The following is a 22,516-nucleotide window of genomic DNA, read 5'->3' on the forward strand; positions in this document are numbered from 1 at the left end:
AAGAGAACACACCATCAATCAGTAGTATTTTAAGAAGGTTCACATTTCAAATGCTACCTTGGAGTAGCACGTCTTTGACTTTCAAATACATGTTCTTGATAAATTTTTCATATTTAAATGATTCAATTGAATTCTCTTTATTTCCTTTTCTTTCTTTTTGAATAGAATAAAAAATTTGTTCGATCTTAAACTTTGTTGATTTATTTTATGAAATTTGAAAAGTTTGAGGAACTGTTTTATAAAATTTTACATAAAATAATAAAATTGTCTTTAGTTAGCCAAAAGAAGATCGGGTTCGGTTGAACATGGATGGTGCTAGTAGAGATGACAATCAATCGCGATGTGGAGGGACTACACACTAACACAAGGTACAAATGGAAATTGGTTAGGTGGCTTCTCAAAATTTAGCTAGGGAGTGGGGGATTTTAAAAACTGAACTTCATGTTGATTCTAAGAGTGTGAAACACACGTTGAATAGCTCTCGCGCAATAAACTATATTGCTCGATACTCCCTCCGGTCCTTAATATAAGAAAAAATTTATTTATTAAATACATTGAAAAATGGATGCATCTGGTCTACGATATGGTTTAGATACATCAATTTTTCAATGTATCTAAAAAATGAACTTTTTCTTATATTAAGGATCAGAGGAGTATATCATTCAAAAAATACGCCATTAGATGCTATGGTTTGAAAAATGAAAATATATCACCCTTATCGTGAAACAAACTTTTGCGTGAATATTCCTGCAAACATAGGATGTGACCACGAGCTTGAGTTGAAGATTTTTTATTTGTGTCATAGTTAATTAACTTTATTGATGTTTTTAAAATTGCTATGCCTAAAATAAGGACTTGGATTCTTTTTGGGTTTAGCCTTCTTTAGTTAACATGGTTAAAAAAAAAAAAATTAGTTAACATAACATCGTTAAAAAAGAAGAAGAATTTGGATATTTTTTTTGTCCTTAAATTTCCCTATCTATCTTACTCGTGTCGTGATAGCACCAAAAAATCCTCTCTCATTATTGCACCAAAAAAAAATCCTCTCTCATTTTTTCTCCACGTATACTTATCTCTCTCCAAGCATCCACTCTACTTCTCTCCCCTTGTAATCGCGCCGCCGTAGAGGACCCAACACCGCCGCGCTCAGCTCGCCGTCGCTTTCTCTATATCTTCTTTCATTGGTTAGTTCTCTTTATCATCCCTCTTCTCGCTAACTTGTATGTTGAACACGAAACCCTATAGTCTTGACACTTGAATCCTAATGTTTTTTCTTTCAATCTATGAAATGAAATTGATGTGTATTTTAGCTACTGGATAGTTGTATCAGAGGTTTATTTGATTAATTTTGTGGTTCTATACATCAAATTTGGATCCCCTCTTTTAGCCTAAACCCTAATTTTTAGAAATTCCGGTGAAAAAGCTTGAATGTTAGAAATTCTAACTAATTCGAAGTGTATATGCAGAACCAAAATTTCAAAAAAGAACTTGAATTTTTTGCAAATTTGAATTCCTTTTTTGGGCATAAACCCTATAGAATCTCTGATTGGAACTTGGAAGGGTATAAATGTATAATTAGCAGTTTAGCACTTTCATTTTCATAGTAGACTGTTCAATTTTTGCCTATCCTTATCTAATTGCATCCTCATCTAGTATAAATGTATAATTGTTATGGTAATTATGATGTGTTTTGTGTATATCATTTGGACGTGTATGCCATTATGTGATCTTTGGTCTCAATTGTTGTTATTGATTATAGCTTGTATCTTTTGTAACTTGGTAAGTACTAAGTAGTGAGGAAAATGATGTAATTCATACCCTTAAGCTTTAACGGAAAATCAAAATGGTAAGTAATGTAAAACCCACTTGGGTTGGTCCGGTGGTATTGGCTTGGGACCTGGGAGTGTGCTCCTCCTTAAGGTCTCAGGTTCGATTCTCTCTGGTGCCAATTTTCGGTGGGCTAATTTAGCTTCTTCGAAAAAAAGTGGTAAGTAATGTAATCATAAAAATTGTTAGCCAAGGTTCTTACACTAAATTCGCTTCTAATTTTCCCAAACCAAAATCTATATGTGTATATAAGTAGGTATAGGAGTAGTTCAGGGTAGAATTACATAGTTTAATAGATAATAGGCTAAGATGTGAGAAGGAGTGGTAAAGAAAGGATAAGACGTAGTTTTCCAAACCAAACAGAGAGGATTAAGAAATTTAAATGAAAGACTATCTTATGAATTTTTTTAATGACGGAGTCTTATGATTTCAATGAGAGTTGAAATAGTACATCAGGAACAAAAGTGAATATTTGATTGTTGGTTCATTGTTTTCAAAACTTGATTTAAATAAGTGGATATTTGTAAAAGACTCTTGAGTTATGAATCTAGAACAAAAGGAAGAACAAAACTTGATTTAAATAAGTGGATTTTTGGATGGAATCTTATGATTTCAATGAGTTGAAATAGTACCACTTAAATGCATAAGCATTCAATTGTATAATTACGCAATACAAAACTTGAATCGTAAAAGATTGAATATTAATCAGTTATGTAATGAGCAAATCAACAATTATAATACTACTAATCACTAAAGTTTGCTTAAGTATATAATGACGTGAGGAATCCCACATCTATAAGATTAGGCCTAATACACTTCATAACCATTATTATGTTCAATATTTTTAATCCAACCAATACTTCAATTCAATCCTACAAAGGGTCAGAAAATGAAGCTCAAGACCTATTTTTAGAAATAATAGAATGAATTATGCATGAGGAATTAGAAAAACCAATGCAATAATTCAAATAACTATTTTAGGACTATTTGAGGTATGTTAAAAAAGATGATGACAATTTGAATCGGTATATATATAAAAAATTGAACATTCATGTTGCTGGACTCTCATGCAAGCCATACAACATTCCCGTGATACTGACCAACATTAGAACCCGAAGTTAAAGACTTAGCAATCCCTGACAGCTGGGGGTTTGTAATCTCTTTACAAGATGAAAATAATTTGATCCATTGGATTGTAATTTATATCACATTGTTTCCTTATAGTTAACATAAATTGTGAAATGAGGAGTGCTAGCAACACACTCTTTAACAAACACACTCTAACACACTCTCTTCTATTGGTTAAAATTTATATGGGTCCCATAAAAGTTATATGGGTCCACATTTTTTTATGGGACTCATGTGAATTTCAACCAATAAAAGAGAGTGTGTTGGAGTGTGTTTGTTAAAGAGTGTGTTGCTAGCATTATTCATTGTGAAATTGGGCTGACTCTTTTATTTTGTTTTTGTCTTCACTTATTTATCAAGATGGCTGGAGTATTAGCATTTAGGAGCCTAGCTCCCAAGACAAAGAATTTCATAGTTGCCGGGGGTTTGACAACTTTTGTCTTTGGGGCATACTTCTACACGATGAGAGCTGTCGGAGGTACCGATGAACTACAGGTAGCAATAGATAAGTTTGAAGCAGACAAGAGCAGCATTAAAGAGGGTGAAGCAAGCATTCCATCAAAAGTCTAAAGCTAGTTGCTTACAGAACAAAAATGACACTACTTTGGTTGTTGTCACTGTTTTGGTTTGAAATCAAAGCTTGAAAACCCTCCTCAGCATGAAAATATTTAAAAAGTGATTTTGAATCTTGTATTTAATAAATTTTAGGATAAAACAGTTCCTGCTGTTGTCCAATTGAAGCATAACAGTTGGATTATATGTTACAGGTGAGTTAATAGCAGCTAATTAATGATGTTAAACTTTATTTTCCACCATTACCAGCTGAAGTTAAGGTTTCCTCGTAATCACTGTTCATGTTCTCTATTTCACATATACCCATGAATATTGTTTGCAGACCCAAGTTCTTTCAAGATGGAGAATCTAAGCATGGTTACAGAACTGCATAGAGTTCAATAATTTAACATAACTGTAAATCATCTCGGACGGTTAATCATGTTTGGTTGTAAAAGATAAAGAAAAGTTAAACATTGGTTCATGAAACCAATTACGGAGTATGCTATAACATATTCTTTATCTGGCTATGTTTGTCTCACTGATTAATAAATGGTGTCATTTTCATTCCAAGCTTTTAAGTATCTGTTTGTTATGTTCAGATAACTTTACAACTTAAAGAACTAAATTTTCTTCTAAGAAGTAAATTGGCATTATCGTTCTTAGAATTGTTATGAACGAAACAATTTAGTTACTCAAAATAGTTTTTTTTTTTTTTTTTTTTTTGACTAAAAATAAAGGATATTCATTCATTCAAACTGATAGAATACATCAATGTAATACAAATTCAAATTTGCTAAAAACAAAAAGGATGAATCTGCAAACAAACTCACAGCATTCATGTTAATAGCATAAAACGGCAAATTACATAAGCCTACATATATGACTATATTGAAGTGTCTGGAATGTCCATGCCCCCAGATCTGCAGCGTTGATGACACAAAAGTCGACATTGGATAGATTTGTACTTGATCGGATCTAATCCTTCAACCTGAAACAAATGAACACCGCACAAAGACGGGAAAACAAAATACACCGCACAGGGACGGCACAACAGAATACACTGCACAAGGACGGGATAACAAATAACACAAAACCAAACAAATATGTGAAAAATCACATTTATTTAATAACGAGAAAGAAAAAACAATTTGGAGGGACGGACACGGACATGATGTAAATCAAGGTTCATAATAGGAGTTTGGAGAATGTAAATGACGTCTTCCACTTGCCACTTTGAAATCAAATTCAATTAACACATGTTATAGATGTTAGGATTGAACAAGCTGGAAGTCGAAAAGAATTTCCCACAACCTATGAAGCACGGACACGGACACCAGACACGACACGGACACTGACACGTCGACACCGATAAAATTTTTAAAAAATGACATAATTTAGTGTAATCATAAGTGTTTGTGTCGGTGTCGGACACGAACACGCCTAATCTGAGGAGTGTCGGTGCTTCCTAGTTTCAAGAGTATTTCAAGATGCAATTTTACACATAAAATTAGACACAAATTTGTTACGTCGACCACAAATCACCCATCACAATCATCAGTAAAATGTGTAGTGTTGATTCCTCTAGAAGCCTCGAGTTCTTGCAATTCAACCATAATATGTCATCAACATGATTGATTATTGAATCCAAAGCTTCTCTCCCATATTTGATCGACGAGAAAATATGAGCATATTTATATCTTTCGAAAGAGTCCAATTTCACAATAGATTATCATTTAAGTGATCCTCTCCCCAAAAATATTTTTAAAGATAGTTTATGAAAAATACAATAATGTACAAGTGAAACAAGTCTTGCATCATACACAATTTAATTTTCACCATTAAATTAATAAATCTCGTCATTAAATCAAATGAGATATTATATTAGTATATGGAACTAGTTTTGCAAGCGTATAATCCATCAAACGGTTTAGAATATGCCAAATGGAACTTTTTTTTTTTTCACTTTAAAAAAAAGCGCTTAAGCAGCACAAAAATTCATTTTCCAACGAGAAAGCGTTGCATCTTGCTACTGTTGCGACGCTGTGCTTCCGCTTCTACACCCCGTTGACTATATCTGCGCCGTCGCTATCTGATTGCTGACTTTGTTGATTTGCATTACAGCAGCAACGATTCATTATTATCTTTCCATAAACTATGGAAGAAAAAGTGTGTGAATGTTCTTCAAATGAGAATAGTGATTATGATGATGACGAGTTCTATTTGCAAAATGCAAGTGATGAAGAAGACTTTCAATTTTCACCTGGTTCCTTGCCCAAGTTGCAGTTCAGGTCAAGCTTCTTTTTTATTTTTTATTTTTAGCACTGTAACTACAGATTATTATTTTGTCTGGGTTTTTTTTTAATAAATTTATGGTGAATTAGGAGTTAGGAGGATCATCATGCTTTAGTTACTTAGGCTTGTTTGGATAATTTTTTTAATGAAGTGCTTATTTATAAGCTATTTCTATAACGAAATGTAAAATAAAGTCAAAGTTTTCATAAACTATCCTAGAGAGTTTATTGAAATAGTTGAAAACATCTTATGGACATGTAATAAGCTGTTGAGGTCTCTCAAATAGTTTCACAAATGTTTATGACAGTAGAAAAACTTAAATAAGTTAGTTCATGCATGCCTTAGGGACTGTTTTGATAAACAACTTATTTGTAGTTTATATCACAAATGGTTATCATAATAAGTGCTTATGTATAAGCTTACATAAGTTATTTTTATAGCAAAAGACAAAATAAAGATTTATATATATATATATATATATATATATATATATATATATATATATATATATATATATGCTACAAGTTGTTTTCATTAGCTACATTGAAGAACTTATGAAAATAAGTTGAAAAAAACTTATGAAAATTGTCAAAGCTGTTTTCATAAGTTCTCTCAAACAGTCTTACAAAACCTACGCCAGTAGATAAGCTCAAATAAGTCAATCCAAACAGGCCCTTAGTATTTAAATATCTTTGCCTCCCTTCGCTTTAGTATTGTTTTCAAAATGAAGACTTTCTTGCATTTCTCCATCCAGGAACACAAAATCCAAAGGCAGATGGAATGAAGAGATGGGAATGGCTGAATTGTTAGAAAAGAATGGCAAAATGTGGGTAACAACTGGAATAGTTCGCAAAGGCAAGATTTACACTTCAGTTGAGGAAACTTTGTAAGTTATATGATATACCATCTTTTTATAGATGCCTTCTGTTATGAAATTTTAGAAGCAGAGAAAATATCACAAATAGTTAAAGCCATATCTTTCTGTAAAAAAAAATTATTTTGTTAGATGTACAATTTTCGGTTAGATTTCAGGATGTCTTAGATTAGAAATTAGCCGAAAAAGGATTTCCTAATGCTACATTTTCACTAGGATAAACTGTTTTGAAAGCTTCTGCTTATGTAAATTTTAATTTGGCACAGGTATCTTATGGAATTAGAAGCCTTTGATCTATTAGATAATGATGATATAAGTATATCTCTAAGCAAAATGTATGAAAAGGTTGCTGGTGGGAAGTTTGGATGTTGTTGGGAGCTTTTTGAGGCTTACAGGCACCTCAAGTCTCTCGGCTACATAATTGCACGGCATGATGTTGCTTGGAGTTTGAAGAGTGTTAGAAGTTCCATTAAATCTTCTGATCTTGAAGGAACAGAAGAAAACAAACAATTAGTAGACATGGTTTCCAAAGTCGAGGTTTCCATCGATAAGTTATTCGGTGACTTGAAGATTAATGATTTGAAGCCAGATTTTGATGTTTATCTTCCAAACAACAGGTTTAGAAAGTCTTCTCCTGGCGATCCAAATTTTCTACTGTACTTGTCTAGGTAATTGTTACATCTCTGATCTTATCAGTGTGATTATTCTAGATTCAAGTTTTATCATTAAGTGATCTTTATACTGTTATGTTATCAAAGAATTTGTGGAGTAATTGAGAACATGTCTATTCATCAAAAGTGATGTATAGAGTTTATCTATTGGCGACTAGTCGACTACTTAAGCATACATTATGTGTATTCGTTTAAAAAGTTGAACTGATAATGATTTTTTTGTCCTTATACATGAATAGCTATGCAAAATTTGTCTTTACCTCGAATTTTCCTTCATTTTTTTACTCCATTGGTTTTGGAGAATCTAATCAGTTATTGCATTTGTAATCTGTTAGGGGTCATCCTCCATCAAAAGCAGAAATTGAAGTTCTAGAGAGACAATGTGGTGGCATTCCGTTGAAAATTTGTTTGGTCACCGAAGGAAGGGTCATTTTCTTTTCCTTTGACAAGGTTGAACTTCCTGTTCTAACTTGAACTTTTGGTACCAATCATGCATTTCTACTCTGGGCTAACATGGAAAGGAAGCTAAGGATTGTAATGATTAAAAAGGTTGCTCAATCCAATTATGTGCAAGAAAGCTTCAGAACCTGTCTTGGTTAACCTTGCATTGCAAATGGACTCGAGGGTGATCACAGCAGGTGCTTGAACATATGATTACTGTATATATGCTGATCATTATAATTTTTTGGTGATTATTTTATAATTTGATGATCTGCTTTCTATGCAGTTTTTCAATCAGGATTCTGAATGTGATTTTGTATGTATATAGCATCATTTTTGGTGATTATTTTATAGTTTGATGATCTGCTTTCTATGCAGTTTTTCAATCAGGATTCTGAATGTGATTTTGTATGTATGATTTTACTTAAATACACTAAAATTTTGGCCTTTTCTGAATTGAGTATAGCATCATTTTTAGTTCTTTAAAGTATCTGTTTTAGGTGAAACATATTTTTCACCCTTCTTGCGATTTCATGATGTCTTAGATGAGATTATACTTGCTTTTGCTAAATGAAAGAACCACAAAGAACTAACATTTAAATAAGGATCAACTAACATTTTTATTTTCAACTATAAAAAACATATTTAACTCATTACTTAGTTATTAAATTGAAGCGATTTATTTATTTTTTAATAAACATAGATATTTTAGTTGAGACTTTTAAACTATAAGTTTGTATTTTAAAACTCAGCAAAGTGCTCAGCCTAAAGTGTTGTGGCATGTAAATTCGTATTTTAAAACTCAGTAAGTCCTTTTTAAAAAACTTGGGTGAGATTAACCCATGGTAGTCAATCCCGGGCGATCCCAGTGGGATCCCGGTAGAGCAGAGCGGAGCTCTGCCGGGACGGGATGGGATGGAGCGGCGCAGCTAAGCTTCTCGGTGGGATCCCAGCAGGTTCCCAGTGGACCGGAGCGGAGCGGGTCCCGGGTTGCCATCCCGGGTTAGGACTGAGATTTTGTTTTCATGGGTTTTAAAGGCCATTTTTGAAATCTCACTCATTTTAGTAAGGGTAAAATTGGTTTTTTACCTTTAAAACTGTTACTTACTCCTAACTAAACCCTAGCCGCAATTCATTGATTCTCTCACGCTATCGTACTATCTTCTCTCACTCTCAAGATTCAAACTTCTTCAACCTTCATCTGCTGTTTCTTCTTCAACCTTCATCTGTTGTTTCTTCTTCAACCTCGGATGATTAGACTTAGACTTTGATGATGAACTCGAGTTTTAATTTTTAGTTACTTTATTAATCTAAGTGTTGGAGACTTGACTTTTGCTTATTTATTTTGCTTGACTTTTGTTGGTAATTTTTAGTTACTTTATGATGAAGGTGTTTTTTTTTTTGACAAAGATGAAGAAGGTGTTGTAGACTTGAGATTTGTGTTTTTAATTTTTAATTTATGAATGTTTTATGGATTTTGAGATGTTTGTTTAATTTTACATTAATTATATGTTTATAGTATTATTTATGTAATTTATAAATAAATAAAAAATAATAGCGGCATCCCGGCCATCCCGCTCCCCGGGATGCCGCTATCCCAGTTTTGGGGCTGGCCGCCCCGCTCCGGGATTAACTACTAACCATTCCTCAATTTTGCTTAAGTGGGAAAGAGTTTATTGGAATGAATAAAGCCATTGCCAGTTAAATCACAACAAATATGGAATTTTCATAGATATGGTTTTGAGAACTGGAAATATAATATGAAAGACAATACTCATTTTGAAATCTTAGGATACATCGAACATTATAATAAAAACAACTATTTTCCATTCCTAGTGATCTGACATTCATGTTCTGAAATGTCATCAATCACTGGTCTGCTCTCTTTTGGTGAATGCTGGATTGCTGAAACAACAACTCTTATATCGCCTAGTTCTCTTCAAGCTGCATATTTCTTTTCCATGCCAACGTCATCATCTACCTTGCCAGTAAACAAAAGAAGCAATATTTTCAAAAACTATTCACATTCTGCAGCACATTCTTTTATATAAAACTGTATCACTTCGATAATTCATGTGATTTCAGCTCTAACCTTATTTTTCAACAGGAAAATAAGAGGTGAACCAACACTTGTTTGATACTACAAAATAATGTGTTTACCTTCCAAGGTTGATGACTTCATTCCGCCTCTCCTCTTGGTTCTTCAATGAAAATGCCCTTGATATGAGAAATCATGGGCCAATACTCACCAGATTGAGGCAAACATTTTCGGCATAATTCAGGGCAATCAACTATGCGCAAATCTTCAAGAGCCGTGAGGTGATGCATGTCACTTGGAAGACATAACAATTGAGGACAGTTATGAATATATATCCTCTTAAGATTAAACATTGTTGTTAAACACTCGGGAAGCATCTCAAGATCTGGCAAATCAGAAATTAGCAAGGTCTCTAATGTGTCTGCAATACCTACAGTCCACCTAGGCAATGCCAGAAGCCCCGGATAATTCATAAGCATCAAATATTTCATCCTCAACTTTTGGATTGGGCTTTCGTTGTTCAATGACATGTTTAACATCTGACAATCATTAATAAACAGAGTCTGTAGTTTAGGAAAAATGTAAAGAGGTAAGCTTTCGAGACTCCCACATGATTCAAAATGTAGTTCTTCAATGGACGGGAGTTGTTGTCTGAACATAAGCTTCAAATTGTCACAATCATGAAAACTCAAAGATTGAAGATGGTTCAAACTAGCAAATTCATCATGTGGCAGAGTAGACTGTTTTGTGGTGACAATAAGACGACGAAGACTAATCAACTTCCCTATTCCTTTAGGCAATTCTTCAAGCTCAATGCACCCACTAAGCAACAAAACTTGCAAATTTAGAAGTTTGCAAATGGAATTTGGAAGTCTTTTGATCCTGTCATTACGAGAAAGATCGAGAAAACGCAGGTGCCCCAATTTTGTAAGTGAATTTGGCAGAATCTTAATTGAAGAATCACTTAAATCTAAGTAACGCAAGTATTTGTATCTTGATACCCATGTATCTAGAACCCTTTCACTTGCAAGACCCACTCCGTGGATGGGAAATAATATACTTCTCAAATATTTGGACTTGGGGAATAAATAATGGTCAAGCGAATCATTTTCAACAACTGATAAATGCCTTGCTTGCGGAGGTATATTCTGAATATGCGAGTCTACTGCTACAAAGTCCTCTCTTGCAACATACAATGCAAGATCATGTATCAAATCATGTATTTTGAACTCGCAAGAGGAGCCAAAGTCATCGACATCCTGAAGAAATGATCTTGAATGTAACTCATCAATATAATTTCTTGCAACATGCTCTAGCTTTTCACTTCCATTTAAGGATTGAACTAATCCAAGGGCTATCCAAAGACTACACATTACATAAGTATTGAAGATATGATCTTTGGGATAAAGGGAAAAATAAGCAAAACATTGTCTCAGATAGGACGGCATTTGATCATAGCTTAATTTTAGTGCAGGTAAAATATCATGTTCCTTTTGTTCCAAATTCCACATTTCTGAGTCTCTGACAAATTCCCACTTACTTAAATCAAAGTTTGAGAAGAGGGAACTTCCCAATGTTCTCAGGGCTAGTGGAACCCCTTGGCATTTTTTCACGATTTCTTTTCCGATCTCTACTAGATTTGGATAGTTTTCTTCTTTTCCTTCCTTGAATGCCCATTTGACAAATAGAGACAAACAATCCGTTGGAGAAAGACCTTCCAAAACATAGGAGGGAACATTACCCATCATTGAAGCAATTGATTTACTGCGTGTTGTCACCACAATTTTGCTTCCTGGTGGTCCAACTTTTATCAAATCTCTCAACTCAATCCACTTTGCACGATCATCATTCCATACATCATCTAACACCAGTAAAAACTTTTGACCAGAAAGTTTTTGTCTCATACAACTTACTAGTTGCACAATATCTAAGTTGGTAATGTTTTCTGGGTAAGCAAGACCACTCGTTGGAGCGGAAGCTGAAGTAAAAAAAGAAGCAGTGGCAGAGTTGATGATTTTAATGATTATCTGCCTGATGTCAAAATTATCAGAGACACACACCCACATCTTCAATTGAAAAAGATCATCCATCCTCTTATCATTGAATATCAACTTTGCAAGTGTGGTCTTCCCCAATCCTCCAATTCCCACTATGGAAATGACACAGATACTTTGATCACCATCATCACCACGCTGAGGAAATGGTTGCATCAAAAGCTTGATAATTTCATCTTTATCAATTTCCCTTCCTATTACACTTGAAGCATCAACATCCGGATAAGTCATTTCTCTTCCTTGCATAATAAGTCCGGAATCAAAACTCGCAAGTCCAAACTTAGTACCATCAGCCACTACCTTATCCAACCTGCCCCTTATCTCTTTGATTTTACGCGCCATCCTAAGACGGAAGGCAAGTGGATTAGAGGAAGAAAACAAGTGGCGTACCTTCATCTTGGTGCTGCCGCATTTGACAACTTGGTTTCGCTTGTGTTGCAACTCAAATCCATCCAATATGTCTTCAGCATCATAGCAAATGTTTTGAATCTGCTTTAGCCATTCACGCAGCCCATGCTTTTGGTCCTTCTTGTGATCAGCATCCAACAGCACACCACTGACAATCGATAAAGTATCTTTGAACCCTTGTAGATCTTCATATACACCATAGGCTTGAGAAGCTTCTTCATAAGTATAAGAAGCAAGCTTCCCTAGGAGTGAATCAGCAACATCTAATAAGACAAATGATTCAGCCATAATTCTGTTAATATGGAAAGAGCAGAAACGGAGTTTGTGGTTGTGGTGATTGTGCCTTGCTCAGATCCATACCTGTTTATACAATGAAGTCAAGCTTGTTGAGTCAACAGAGTGCTAAGTTGGTTGGATCCATCACCAAATAAAATAAGTTTATTTCTGCTTGTTTTCTTGTGTCGCCTATTATAGTTGGTTTGTTTTGTTTAATAGGTGTTCTTTTCGGATTTTTCACATTTTCTAAGAAAATGCTTAGTTTTGTTGATTTCAATAATCAAATAAGTTTGTTTATTAAAATGTCCTTATTAATGGTAGTTAATTAGTGGAGTACACCAAAAGCACATGTTAAGGAAGCAAAAATAAAAAGTATTAAATGTTTAAGCATTAAATTTTAACTTTTCAAGCATTAAATTTTTGTATCATTAAAAGTTAAATTTCTATATTAAGATACCTTAACATGTGCCTTATATGCACATGTTAACAACACCCAAAAAATAATTTGTCTTGATATTGGGACAAAAAGTTTAAGACAGAAAAAACTCAAAAGTGACCACTATTGCGAGACAGAGGGAGTATTATAATGATGGTTATATTAAGCATCATAATATGGGATGAAAAAAGTGGAGTTTTTTGTTATAAATATAATTGTGTGGTGGGCTTCAATGTAAATTCATAATCAGGATATAATAACTCAGTAACAAATGTGTTCCCGTGAGCTTAACTCAATAGGGACATCACACTTTATATGCAAAGTCAGAGTTGGAACCCTAAACACTCCACTTATTCATGTTAAGGGTGAAATTCCAGTCACTAGACTACCTGTCAAAAAAAAAAAAACAGTAATAGCTAAAATATAATCACTATATATAACTGATAATAAGTTGTGTTAAAAAAAATTTGATAATAAGTTCATTCTCTTGGTTTGTTGGCAATTATTGAAGTAGTTGCTCAATAAATCAACCAGCAGAATCTGCTGTGTGTGATACATAGCTTTTGAATTAACTTCTCCCAGGAAATCATGAAACACTAACAGGGATTGTATGCATGGTAAAGGATATTAACAACATAATTAAGTTTACTTCAGCTTTACACTACTTGATAGAACAACAACCCCAAATCAAAAGAAAACATATACGAAAAATGCAAACAGAGATTACACGATATTTATCAAAAAGTTCTGCCAATTGTGCCTTCTATTGAAGTTGCATTTGAGTCTCACATCACATTGTCAATACCTTTCTATTATCACTGAAAGCTGTATCAGTAATCTGTGTCATATACCTAACACTACTCAATTAGAGTCCTAGCACTGCATGAGAACGAATCTATATGCTGAACAGTTATGTAAACCGAACCTTGTGAAAGGATCACTACTTTATAAGGCAAGAAGAAGTCGATAAAATAAATTTACGATATTCTTAAGTGCTGTTTATTGTAATAATTTTTTTTATACTGAAACTAAACCAGAATGTGTTGCAGTTTCACATCTGAAACATTGTATTTCAAATGTGAGCATTGAATTATCATAAATTTGTGCCTGCTAGAAACATTCTATTGATTTATAATTACTTTTAGAGATATTGAAACCAATCTTGGGCCTTTATCTTACAGCTTAAACTTAACAAATCACTATAATCTGTGTTGGTAACTTAAGAACTGCATGCATAGAGAGTAATGTATATTCTTTGATAGGAAATTAGATTGACGCAGAAAGTCGAGGGAAGAATCAGTATCCTCCTAGCACACTGATGAACTTGAAGTGAATGGCTAACTAGAAATAGAACATATCTAATTTGTGTCCTTAGTGGCAGCAATACATGAAGCTTGGGAGTGAAGTCACACAAATTTGCTACCATGCATCCTGTCTCGACAGATTTTTGGGGTTTGCTTTGTTCCTTAAGTGAGAAAAAATTAATTGAAACTAATAAAACCATGGCCAGTTAAATCGCAACAAATGTTGAGTTTTCATCGACATGTTATTTTTTTTTTTGACTCATTCATCGACAAGTTATTGAGAACTGGAATTGAATATAACAAGAATGAGAATAATCATTTGAAATCTTAGAATACATGAAACATTACAATAAAAACACCTATGTTCCTACTGGTCAGACATTCATGTTCTCGGTTGTCTATCAATCACTGGTCTTCTTTCTTTTGGTGAATCCTCGATTGCAGAAACCACATCTATTACATTGCCTAAGTTGTCTTCTCCTTTTGTGTCCCTTCAAGCTGAATATCCCTTTTCCACTTCAATCTCATCATCTACCTTGTCAGTAAACAAAGAAAACATTACTTTCAAAAACTAAATCTTCCGTTTTACACACACACACACATGCAGAATAATATGTTTACCTTCAAGGTTTGATGACTTCATTCCTTCTTCTCTCCTCCTGGTTCATTAAAGAAAATGCTCTTGATATGACAAATCATGGGCCAGTACTCACCAGATTGGGGCTGACATTTCCGATTTAATTCAGGGCAATCAATTATGCGCAAATCTTCAAGGGAAGTGAGGCGATGCATGTCGCTTGGAAGATCCAACAGTTGATGACAACCAATAATATAGAGCCTCTTAAGACGAGTCATTGTAGTTAGATACTCAGGAAGCATCTTAAGATTAGGAAAACAATTAATTTCCAAGGTCTCTAAAGTTTCCCGGGCATATAAAATCCATCCAGGCAATGTCTGATACATTGGAAATCCAACGAGGTACAAATGTTTCATCATCAATCTTTGCTTTGGACTTTCATTGTTCGACAATAGGTTTAACTTCTCACAGTTGCTAATGTACAAAGTCTGTAATTTAGGGAAAATATAGAGAGGTATGGACTCTAAACACCGACATGAATAAAAATACAATGCTTCAATGGAAGGGAGTTTTTGTCTGAACAAAAACTTCAAATTATCACAAATATGAAAACTTAAAGTTTGAAGATGGATCAACCTTTCAAATTCACCCTGTGGCAGAACAGATTGTTTTGTGGTTATAGTAAGACGTTGAAGGCTGATAAGCTTGCCTAATCCTTTAGGCATTTTTTGAAGCTCCGTGCACCCGCTAACCGACAAAACTTGCAAATTTAGGAGTTTGCAAATGGAATTTGGTAATCTTTTGATTTTCGTATTACGAGAAAGATCAAGAAAACGCAAATGCTCTAACTTTGTAATTGAATTTGACACAGTATCAAATGAAGAATCACTTAAATTTAAATAACGCAAGTATTTGTATCTTGATAACCATGTATCTAGAACACTTTCACTTGCAAGACCCACTCCGAGGTTGGGAAATAGTATAGTTCTCAAACTTCTAGACTTCGGGAACAAACCATGGTCAAGTGAATCATTTTCAATAACTGATAAATGCCTTACTTGCAGAGGTATATTCTGAGTATGCGAGTCTATCGCTACAAAGTCCTCTCTTGCAAAATACAATGCAAGATCATGTATCAAATCATGTACTTTGAACTCGCAATAGGATCCGTAGTCATCGACATCTTGAAGAAACGATCTTGAATGCAACTCATCAATATATTCTCTTGCAATACTCTCTAGCTTCTCACTTCCGTTTAGGGATTGAACTAATCCAAGGGCTACCCAAAGACTACACATTACATCACTATTGAAGATATGATCTTTGGGAAAAAGGGAAAAACAGACAAAACATTGTCTCAAATAGGATGACATTTGATCATAACTTAATTTTAGTGCAGATAAAATGCCGTCTTTCTTTTGTTCTAAATTCCATATCTCGGAGTCTCTAACAAATTCCCACTTACTTAAATCGAAGTTTGAGAAGAGGGAACTTCCTAATGTTCTCACAGCTAACGGAACCCCTTGGCATTTTTTCACAATTTCTTTTCCGATCTCTACTAGATTTGGATATTTTTCTTCTTCGCCTTCCTTGAATGCCCATTGGACAAACAAAGATAAACAATTCGTTCGAGAAAGGCCTTTCAAAATGTATGCAGGAACATTACCCATCATCGAAGCAATTGATTTACTACGTGTTGTCACCACAATTTTGCTTCCTGATGCACAAACTTTTATCAAATCTTTCAACTCAATCCACTTAGCACGATCTTCATTCCATACATCATCTAACACGAGTAAAAACTTTTTACCATAAAGTTTTTTTATCAGAAGACTTACTAGTTGTACCATATCTAAATTGTTTATGTTTTCTTGGTGATCAAAACTACTCATTGACGCGGAAGATGAAGAAAAAGTGGAAGTATTGGCGGAGTTGATGATTTTAATTTTTTGGATAGAGTTGATGATTTTAATTATTATCTGATTGATGTCAAAATCAACAGAGACACACACCCACATCTTCAGTTGAAAAAGTTTATCCATCCTTGTATCGTTAAACACAAGCTTGGCAAGTGTGGTTTTCCCCAAGCCACCAATTCCCACTATGGGAATAACACACAATCTTTTATCACCATCACCATCACCTTGAGGATGTGGTTTTATTAAAAGCTTGATAATTTCTTCCCTATCACTCTCTCTTCCTACGACACTTGAAGCATCGACATGAGGATACGTCATTTCTCTCCTTTGAACAACAAGTCTGGGATCGACATTGATGGTTGCAAGTCCAAACATGGTCCCATCAGCTGCCACTTTATTCAATCTATCTCTAATCTCTTTAATTTGACGCGCCATTCTAAAACGGAATGCAAGTGGATTGGACGAAGAAAATAAATGGTGTACCTTCGTCCGTGTGCTTCCAGAAGCTTCCAAGACTTGTTTTCGCTTGTCCTGCAAGTCAAATCCATCGAATACATTTTCAGCATCAGAACATATATTATGAATCTGCCTCAGCCATTCACGTAGCCCGTGCTTTTGGTCTTTCTTGTACTCAGCATCTAATAGCACGCCACTGACAATTGAGAGAGTGTCTTTGATCCCTTGAAGATCTTTATACACACCATAGGCTCGAGAAGCTTCTTCATAAGCATAAGAAGCAAGTTTACATAAGAGTGAATTAGCAATATCAAATGCAAATGATTCTGCCATGGTAGGTTAGATGAGGAATTTTAAGTTTGTGGTGGCTGTGCCTTCTTCATATCCACACTTTTTATACAATGAAGTTAGTCAAGATTGGTGGCTATGCCTTCTTGTTTACTGTATAGAACGTATAGAAAATTATTGAGTGGACCCATGACCAACGTTTCATGTACTGCATGATTTATGTGGTTCAGAAATGAGGAATAAACTTTAAAAAGACAAATATTTTATAGACATCCACTTTTCCATACACCTGCGACACCTATTAATCACGTGTGAAAATATTGTTAATTCAGTTGAGTAGATGACTAATTCAATTCAAGTTGAATTAATTCATATAATGAAATTAACTACCATTTTAACCGTGAATTGAATTAACTATCTACTCAGAGTTAACCACATTTTTTAACATGATTAATAGATTGTAATCGTTTTAATTCGTGTCGGTTTAGTGTGAAGTGTCATGTTACATATGAAGTTTGTAACCTGGCTGATTAACTTTAGTGGTAAAGAATTGATTGAATTGAAGCTAATGAAAGCTATGGCCAGTTAAATCAGTTTCATTTCAACAAATGACAAATGCTAAGTTTTCATACATATTCATTTTTAGTACTAAGGATACAGGACAGAAGTGAATAATCATGTTTGAAATCTTAGGATACATCGAACATTCTGATAAAAACAATTACTGTTGCCAATTGCCTGTTGGCTGTTGCTCTAAAAAGAACTGGCACGACTGCCGCAGTGTGGACATGCACGTACAGAAGCGGTTGGCCTAACACAGAAAAATGACATAAAATCGATTTGGGTAAGATGCACGTATTCACGAGTGAACTCATTCATAAAATTCAATTCAACATACACATACGTTTAATTGAATGTGCGTGCAACTACACAAAATAAGTCCACAAATGTTTAAATTTTAGATTTTACGTGAGTTCAATATTTGCCCTTACCAAATAGAGCCTTAGGTTATGATCGGTAAAAAATAGTGAATAGTTGATAAGCTACCTTATAGTAGATGAGTTTATAGCGGATAACTTATAAGCTATCTTTTAACTTATTGCGAATAAGCCAGCTGATTGAATTTATAGTGTTTGATAAAATTAGCAGTTAAACTAACTTATAAGTATGAAATAACATAAAAATGATATGATTAATTAATATTTTTTTCAAGTAAGATGATAGGAGTAAAATTGGAAGAAAATATGATAAGCTATAAGCTATAAGTTCATAAACTACTTAAAATAGCGTTTGAAAAATAAGCTACAAGCTCTTTTTTAAAAACGATTACCAATCAGAGCTTATAAGCTACTAGAACATCGACCCGTGCGGTGCACGGGTCTGATTAACTATAAGATATATAATGATTAAATAAGATATGATAATTCCAATAATGTAAGGTATATCAAAAAAGTTGAGTAACATTAAACGATAGTTCAACAATAATTTTGGATAAATATTCATACAAAGAAAATTATGTTATATTACGGAATACTTCCTTATAGACCACATTCGAAGTCTTAGTCGTATCTTCACCGTCGTCATCGATGATCAATATTTTTAATCATTTTCTAGAAGTAACTCTTGAAATTGCAACATACAACTGACCATGTGAAAACACTGACAATGGAAGATATATCCCAACATGCTTTAAAGATTGTCCCTGACTCTTATTAATAGTCATCGCAAAAGAAATCATTATAGGAAATTGTCTCCGTTGAAATTTAAAAGGAATTCTCACGTCAGATGGTGTCAGAGAAAATCTAGGTATGAAAACCTGATCACCAATATTACTTCCTGAAATAATTTTTCCTTCCAGAGCACGTTTTCCCAATCTCGTAATAATAAGTCTTGTTCCATTGCATAATCCTAATTTTTTATTCAAATTCCTTAATAGCATAACTGGAACTCCAACTTTAAATCTCAACTTGTGATTTGGAAGTCCCGACGTAGAAATCGTGTTAAAAAATTCGGGAGTATGAACATCATCCACTGTTTAACCGTCTACATTTTGTGTTAGTGGAGTATCATAACTCAAATATGTTTTTTCTTCATCAGGAATTAAATCCAACATATAATCATTTTTTGTGTCGACTATTGAATTTTTAAGAGCTAGTATAGCTCTATTTTGGAAACACGTTATATCGTTCATTTTTGTAAAAGTTGGGGATAAGTGCTTTCAACGATAGAAGCAAGAGGATCACCTGAATTTGGAATCAATAAATCTGATGGAATGTCAAGTTCTAAATCATCGTCGTTGTCATCTCCAATTTCTCCATCGCCAACACCCAAAACCCATTCAGAAAACAATCTTCTTTGTTCAACGTCTGCACTTGAAGCACCACCGAGAAGCCTCGTGTTTTTACTCAATGTTAAAACTTCACAAAAATTCCAAAGAACCGAAGGATTAATTGTAGCATGAACAACTTTTGGCCTTGTACCTTTGGGTATTACTGGTAGAATTTGTCTAAAATCTCCGCCAAAAACAACAATTTTTTCACCGAAGGGAATGTGTTTAATTTTTTCATCAACAGACTTGAGAATATTTTTTAAAGTTCGATCAACAGCTTCGAAATAGTGTTTGTGCATCATTGGTGCTTCATCCCACATAATGAGCTTTGCTTTTTGTATTAATAGCACCAAAGGGCTTTTAGGAACTATGGTACATGTTGAAAACTCGTTAACATTTAGAGGAATACAAAACCTTGAATGTGTTGTTCTACCGCCAGGTATAAGCAATGCAGCGATCCCACTTAAGGCAACTGTTAAAACTATCTCACCTTTTGAGCGTAATGCGGCTGACATGACCCTCCAAATAAATGTATTCCCTGTACCGCCATAACCATAAAGAAAAAACACAACATGTTTGTTTTCGTTAACTCTTGTCATGATTGTGTCATATACTTTACATTGCTTTGAAGTCATAGTTGACATCAATCTAACATGTTCCTCAGCTAATGATTGTCTGTAATAATTTAATTCGTCGTGTATTAAACTATTTTGTATATCAGGAACTAATGATGTGTCTGCTCTAGGTATTGGAGGATAATCTTTTAAACTCTTCCCACAACTACGTAACATCATCTCAATATCTGCTAGTGCATATTGTATCAATTGATCATCGGATAATATTAAATCTGCAATGTTAAAATCAAAATAATGAATGTGATTAGTGACATGACTATGGTTGTGTTTGGTTGTATTGCAAAAAAAAATTGATTTAGCAAAATTGAGTTTGATAGATTTGATTTTGGTTAAAAGTGAGTTAAACAGAATTGATTTATGTTTGGATACATTAACGTAAAAATAAAGGGTATTTATAAAAAATATCAATTCATTTTCCTTTTTTTTTTTGACAAAATTCTTTTTCCAGTTTTAAAAAACTACAATTTAATAAATTGCATAATAAATAATTTAAAAAGTGATATAAGCAAGGTTACATGAGTAAAAAAATAAACAACTAATAAGTATGGTTTTATAGAAATAGGTGAAAATATTTTATACCTGAAGCACCAAGAAAGCGTCTCTGTTTGTGCAAAATGTCATCAATCAAAAGATGTGAAGTACTTGTCCAAACTATTTCTGGCCTGATCAGCTCATCTGACACCAATAATGTTGCAAACATTACTCTTAAAAAAGTCTCTGTGGCTTGTCTCTTTTATTGCCTCTATATACTCCTTATCATCATCCAGCAAATCTCTTGCAAAACAGGCTTCCTTGAAACTATCATATTTGAAATTATCCACTGTTTTTAATTCATCAAAAGAAGTAGGACCTTTGACATAGTTTAACAACGTCCTCAAATAAAACCTTTCACCCGCACCAGGTGGTGCAAAGTGAACTCTTCCAATTGAAAAACCTCTTTGTCTTGGAGCCCACTGATGCAAATTTTCTTTCCACACAAACTTAGTTGGGAATTGACTATATGTTAAATTTTTTGCCTCTGGAAATTTCTTGTTTGCATCCATCCATGCCAAAAATTTTGATGCGCGACTCTTTAGTTTGTTTAGAACGTCTTCAATACGCTCGTTATCTTCAAATAAAACAGTGTGCTTATCTTCAAGATGATAATTAAGCCGCTCAACCGTAAGCTCTCTATAGTGTATATCAAAAGAAAATATCCTTCAAAATTTAGTTTGATAATAACTTTCCAAATCATACGTGATAATAACTTTCCAAATCTCACATGATAATTATTCTCTAAATTTATGATTCGGTAAAAAAAAAAATCATTGATCAGGAAAGACATAAAAATATTTCGTGATGAATAATATAGTCAACAATAATTTTGATATGATATACTTTTAAAATTGATGGTGCTTATCAATTATTTCACACAAATTTAATCACAATTGGTATACTTGTCATAGTGGTTGGAAATATTGCCTTGCACTTAAGGGTTGCGGGTTCGAATCCTAGTCAAGACAAAATTGTAGTATTTTTTAATAAAAATTGCAAGATAAAATGGAGGGAAAACATGGAAAACAAATTAGGGTTTAGGGTTTGCTGGTGTATACAAGCTTATAATATAAAAGATAAGCTCAATATTTGTTCTTACCAAACAAACATAAACAAACATAGCCTTGCCTTAGTTGGAGTTCAAACAAGGAGTGTAACTGTAATTTTGAGGGTCTAACTATAAAATGTCAACACAGTACTCCATCGACCGTCAGTCAACACAATCGCTTCCCTCTTCGATACCCACTTTCTAACAGAATCGATTCCTCTCTTCACACCAAGGAATTAGGGTTCTAACAGTTCTCAATCGCACTTTCTCACATAATCACTTTCAAATTGTTTCACAATCGCATTTCCTCGAGTCACAAAATAGATGTAGAATGATGTACATTCACTTTCACGACGATTGAGCATTGCAATCGCAACTCCTACATTCACAATCACTGTCTCACCTATTCCGTTCAGTTAACGGCGT

The 22,516-nt window shown here is 33.9% G+C and overlaps 4 protein-coding genes and 1 pseudogene across 9 annotated transcripts; 2 read left to right on the top strand and 3 right to left on the bottom strand.

Moving 5' to 3' along the window:
* The first annotated feature begins 987 nt into the window (after window positions 1-987).
* Window positions 988-3,800, top strand: LOC123888294. The gene is made up of 2 exons (XM_045937292.1): window positions 988-1,184; window positions 3,316-3,800. The coding sequence occupies exon 2, from the start codon at window positions 3,316-3,318 to the stop codon at window positions 3,523-3,525; it is 210 nt and encodes a 69-aa protein (XP_045793248.1). The 5' UTR covers window positions 988-1,184; the 3' UTR covers window positions 3,526-3,800.
* A 1,650-nt stretch (window positions 3,801-5,450) lies between these two features.
* On the top strand, window positions 5,451-8,174 carry LOC123888295. Its single transcript, XM_045937293.1, has 4 exons — window positions 5,451-5,798; window positions 6,557-6,688; window positions 6,943-7,344; window positions 7,683-8,174. The coding sequence occupies exons 1-4, from the start codon at window positions 5,665-5,667 to the stop codon at window positions 7,819-7,821; spliced, it is 807 nt and encodes a 268-aa protein (XP_045793249.1). The 5' UTR covers window positions 5,451-5,664; the 3' UTR covers window positions 7,822-8,174.
* A 1,265-nt stretch (window positions 8,175-9,439) lies between these two features.
* Window positions 9,440-12,861, bottom strand: LOC123888296 (disease resistance protein RGA2-like). Of its 4 annotated transcripts, none has more exons than XM_045937297.1 (3): window positions 12,649-12,803; window positions 9,949-12,551; window positions 9,480-9,769 (listed from the first exon to the last, which is right to left on the bottom strand). In XM_045937297.1, the coding sequence occupies exon 2, from the start codon at window positions 12,274-12,276 to the stop codon at window positions 9,967-9,969; it is 2,310 nt and encodes a 769-aa protein (XP_045793253.1). In that variant the 5' UTR covers window positions 12,277-12,551; window positions 12,649-12,803; the 3' UTR covers window positions 9,480-9,769; window positions 9,949-9,966. The 4 variants fall into 4 exon arrangements, with proteins under 4 accessions (XP_045793251.1, XP_045793250.1, XP_045793253.1 ...); XM_045937296.1 differs by having other exon boundaries at window positions 9,481-9,765; XM_045937295.1 differs by having other exon boundaries at window positions 9,440-9,769; window positions 9,949-12,802.
* A 1,733-nt stretch (window positions 12,862-14,594) lies between these two features.
* Window positions 14,595-17,778, bottom strand: LOC123888297 (disease resistance protein RGA2-like). 3 transcript variants are annotated; one of them, XM_045937298.1, is made up of 2 exons: window positions 14,926-17,778; window positions 14,595-14,835 (listed from the first exon to the last, which is right to left on the bottom strand). In XM_045937298.1, exon 1 carries the CDS (start codon window positions 17,587-17,589, stop codon window positions 14,944-14,946), a length of 2,646 nt encoding a protein of 881 aa, XP_045793254.1. In that variant the 5' UTR covers window positions 17,590-17,778; the 3' UTR covers window positions 14,595-14,835; window positions 14,926-14,943. The 3 variants fall into 3 exon arrangements, with proteins under 3 accessions (XP_045793254.1, XP_045793255.1, XP_045793256.1); XM_045937299.1 differs by having other exon boundaries at window positions 14,595-14,839; window positions 14,926-17,772; XM_045937300.1 differs by lacking the exon at window positions 14,595-14,835 and having other exon boundaries at window positions 15,265-15,468; window positions 15,518-17,772.
* Window positions 17,779-19,057: 1,279 nt separating this feature from the next.
* Window positions 19,058-22,152, bottom strand: LOC123891812 (annotated as a pseudogene).
* Window positions 22,153-22,516: the final 364 nt, after the last annotated feature.

The sequence above is a fragment of the Trifolium pratense genome, linkage group LG6 (assembly GCF_020283565.1).
Source record: "Trifolium pratense cultivar HEN17-A07 linkage group LG6, ARS_RC_1.1, whole genome shotgun sequence".
In the NCBI taxonomy this organism is placed as follows: Eukaryota; Viridiplantae; Streptophyta; class Magnoliopsida; order Fabales; family Fabaceae; genus Trifolium; species Trifolium pratense.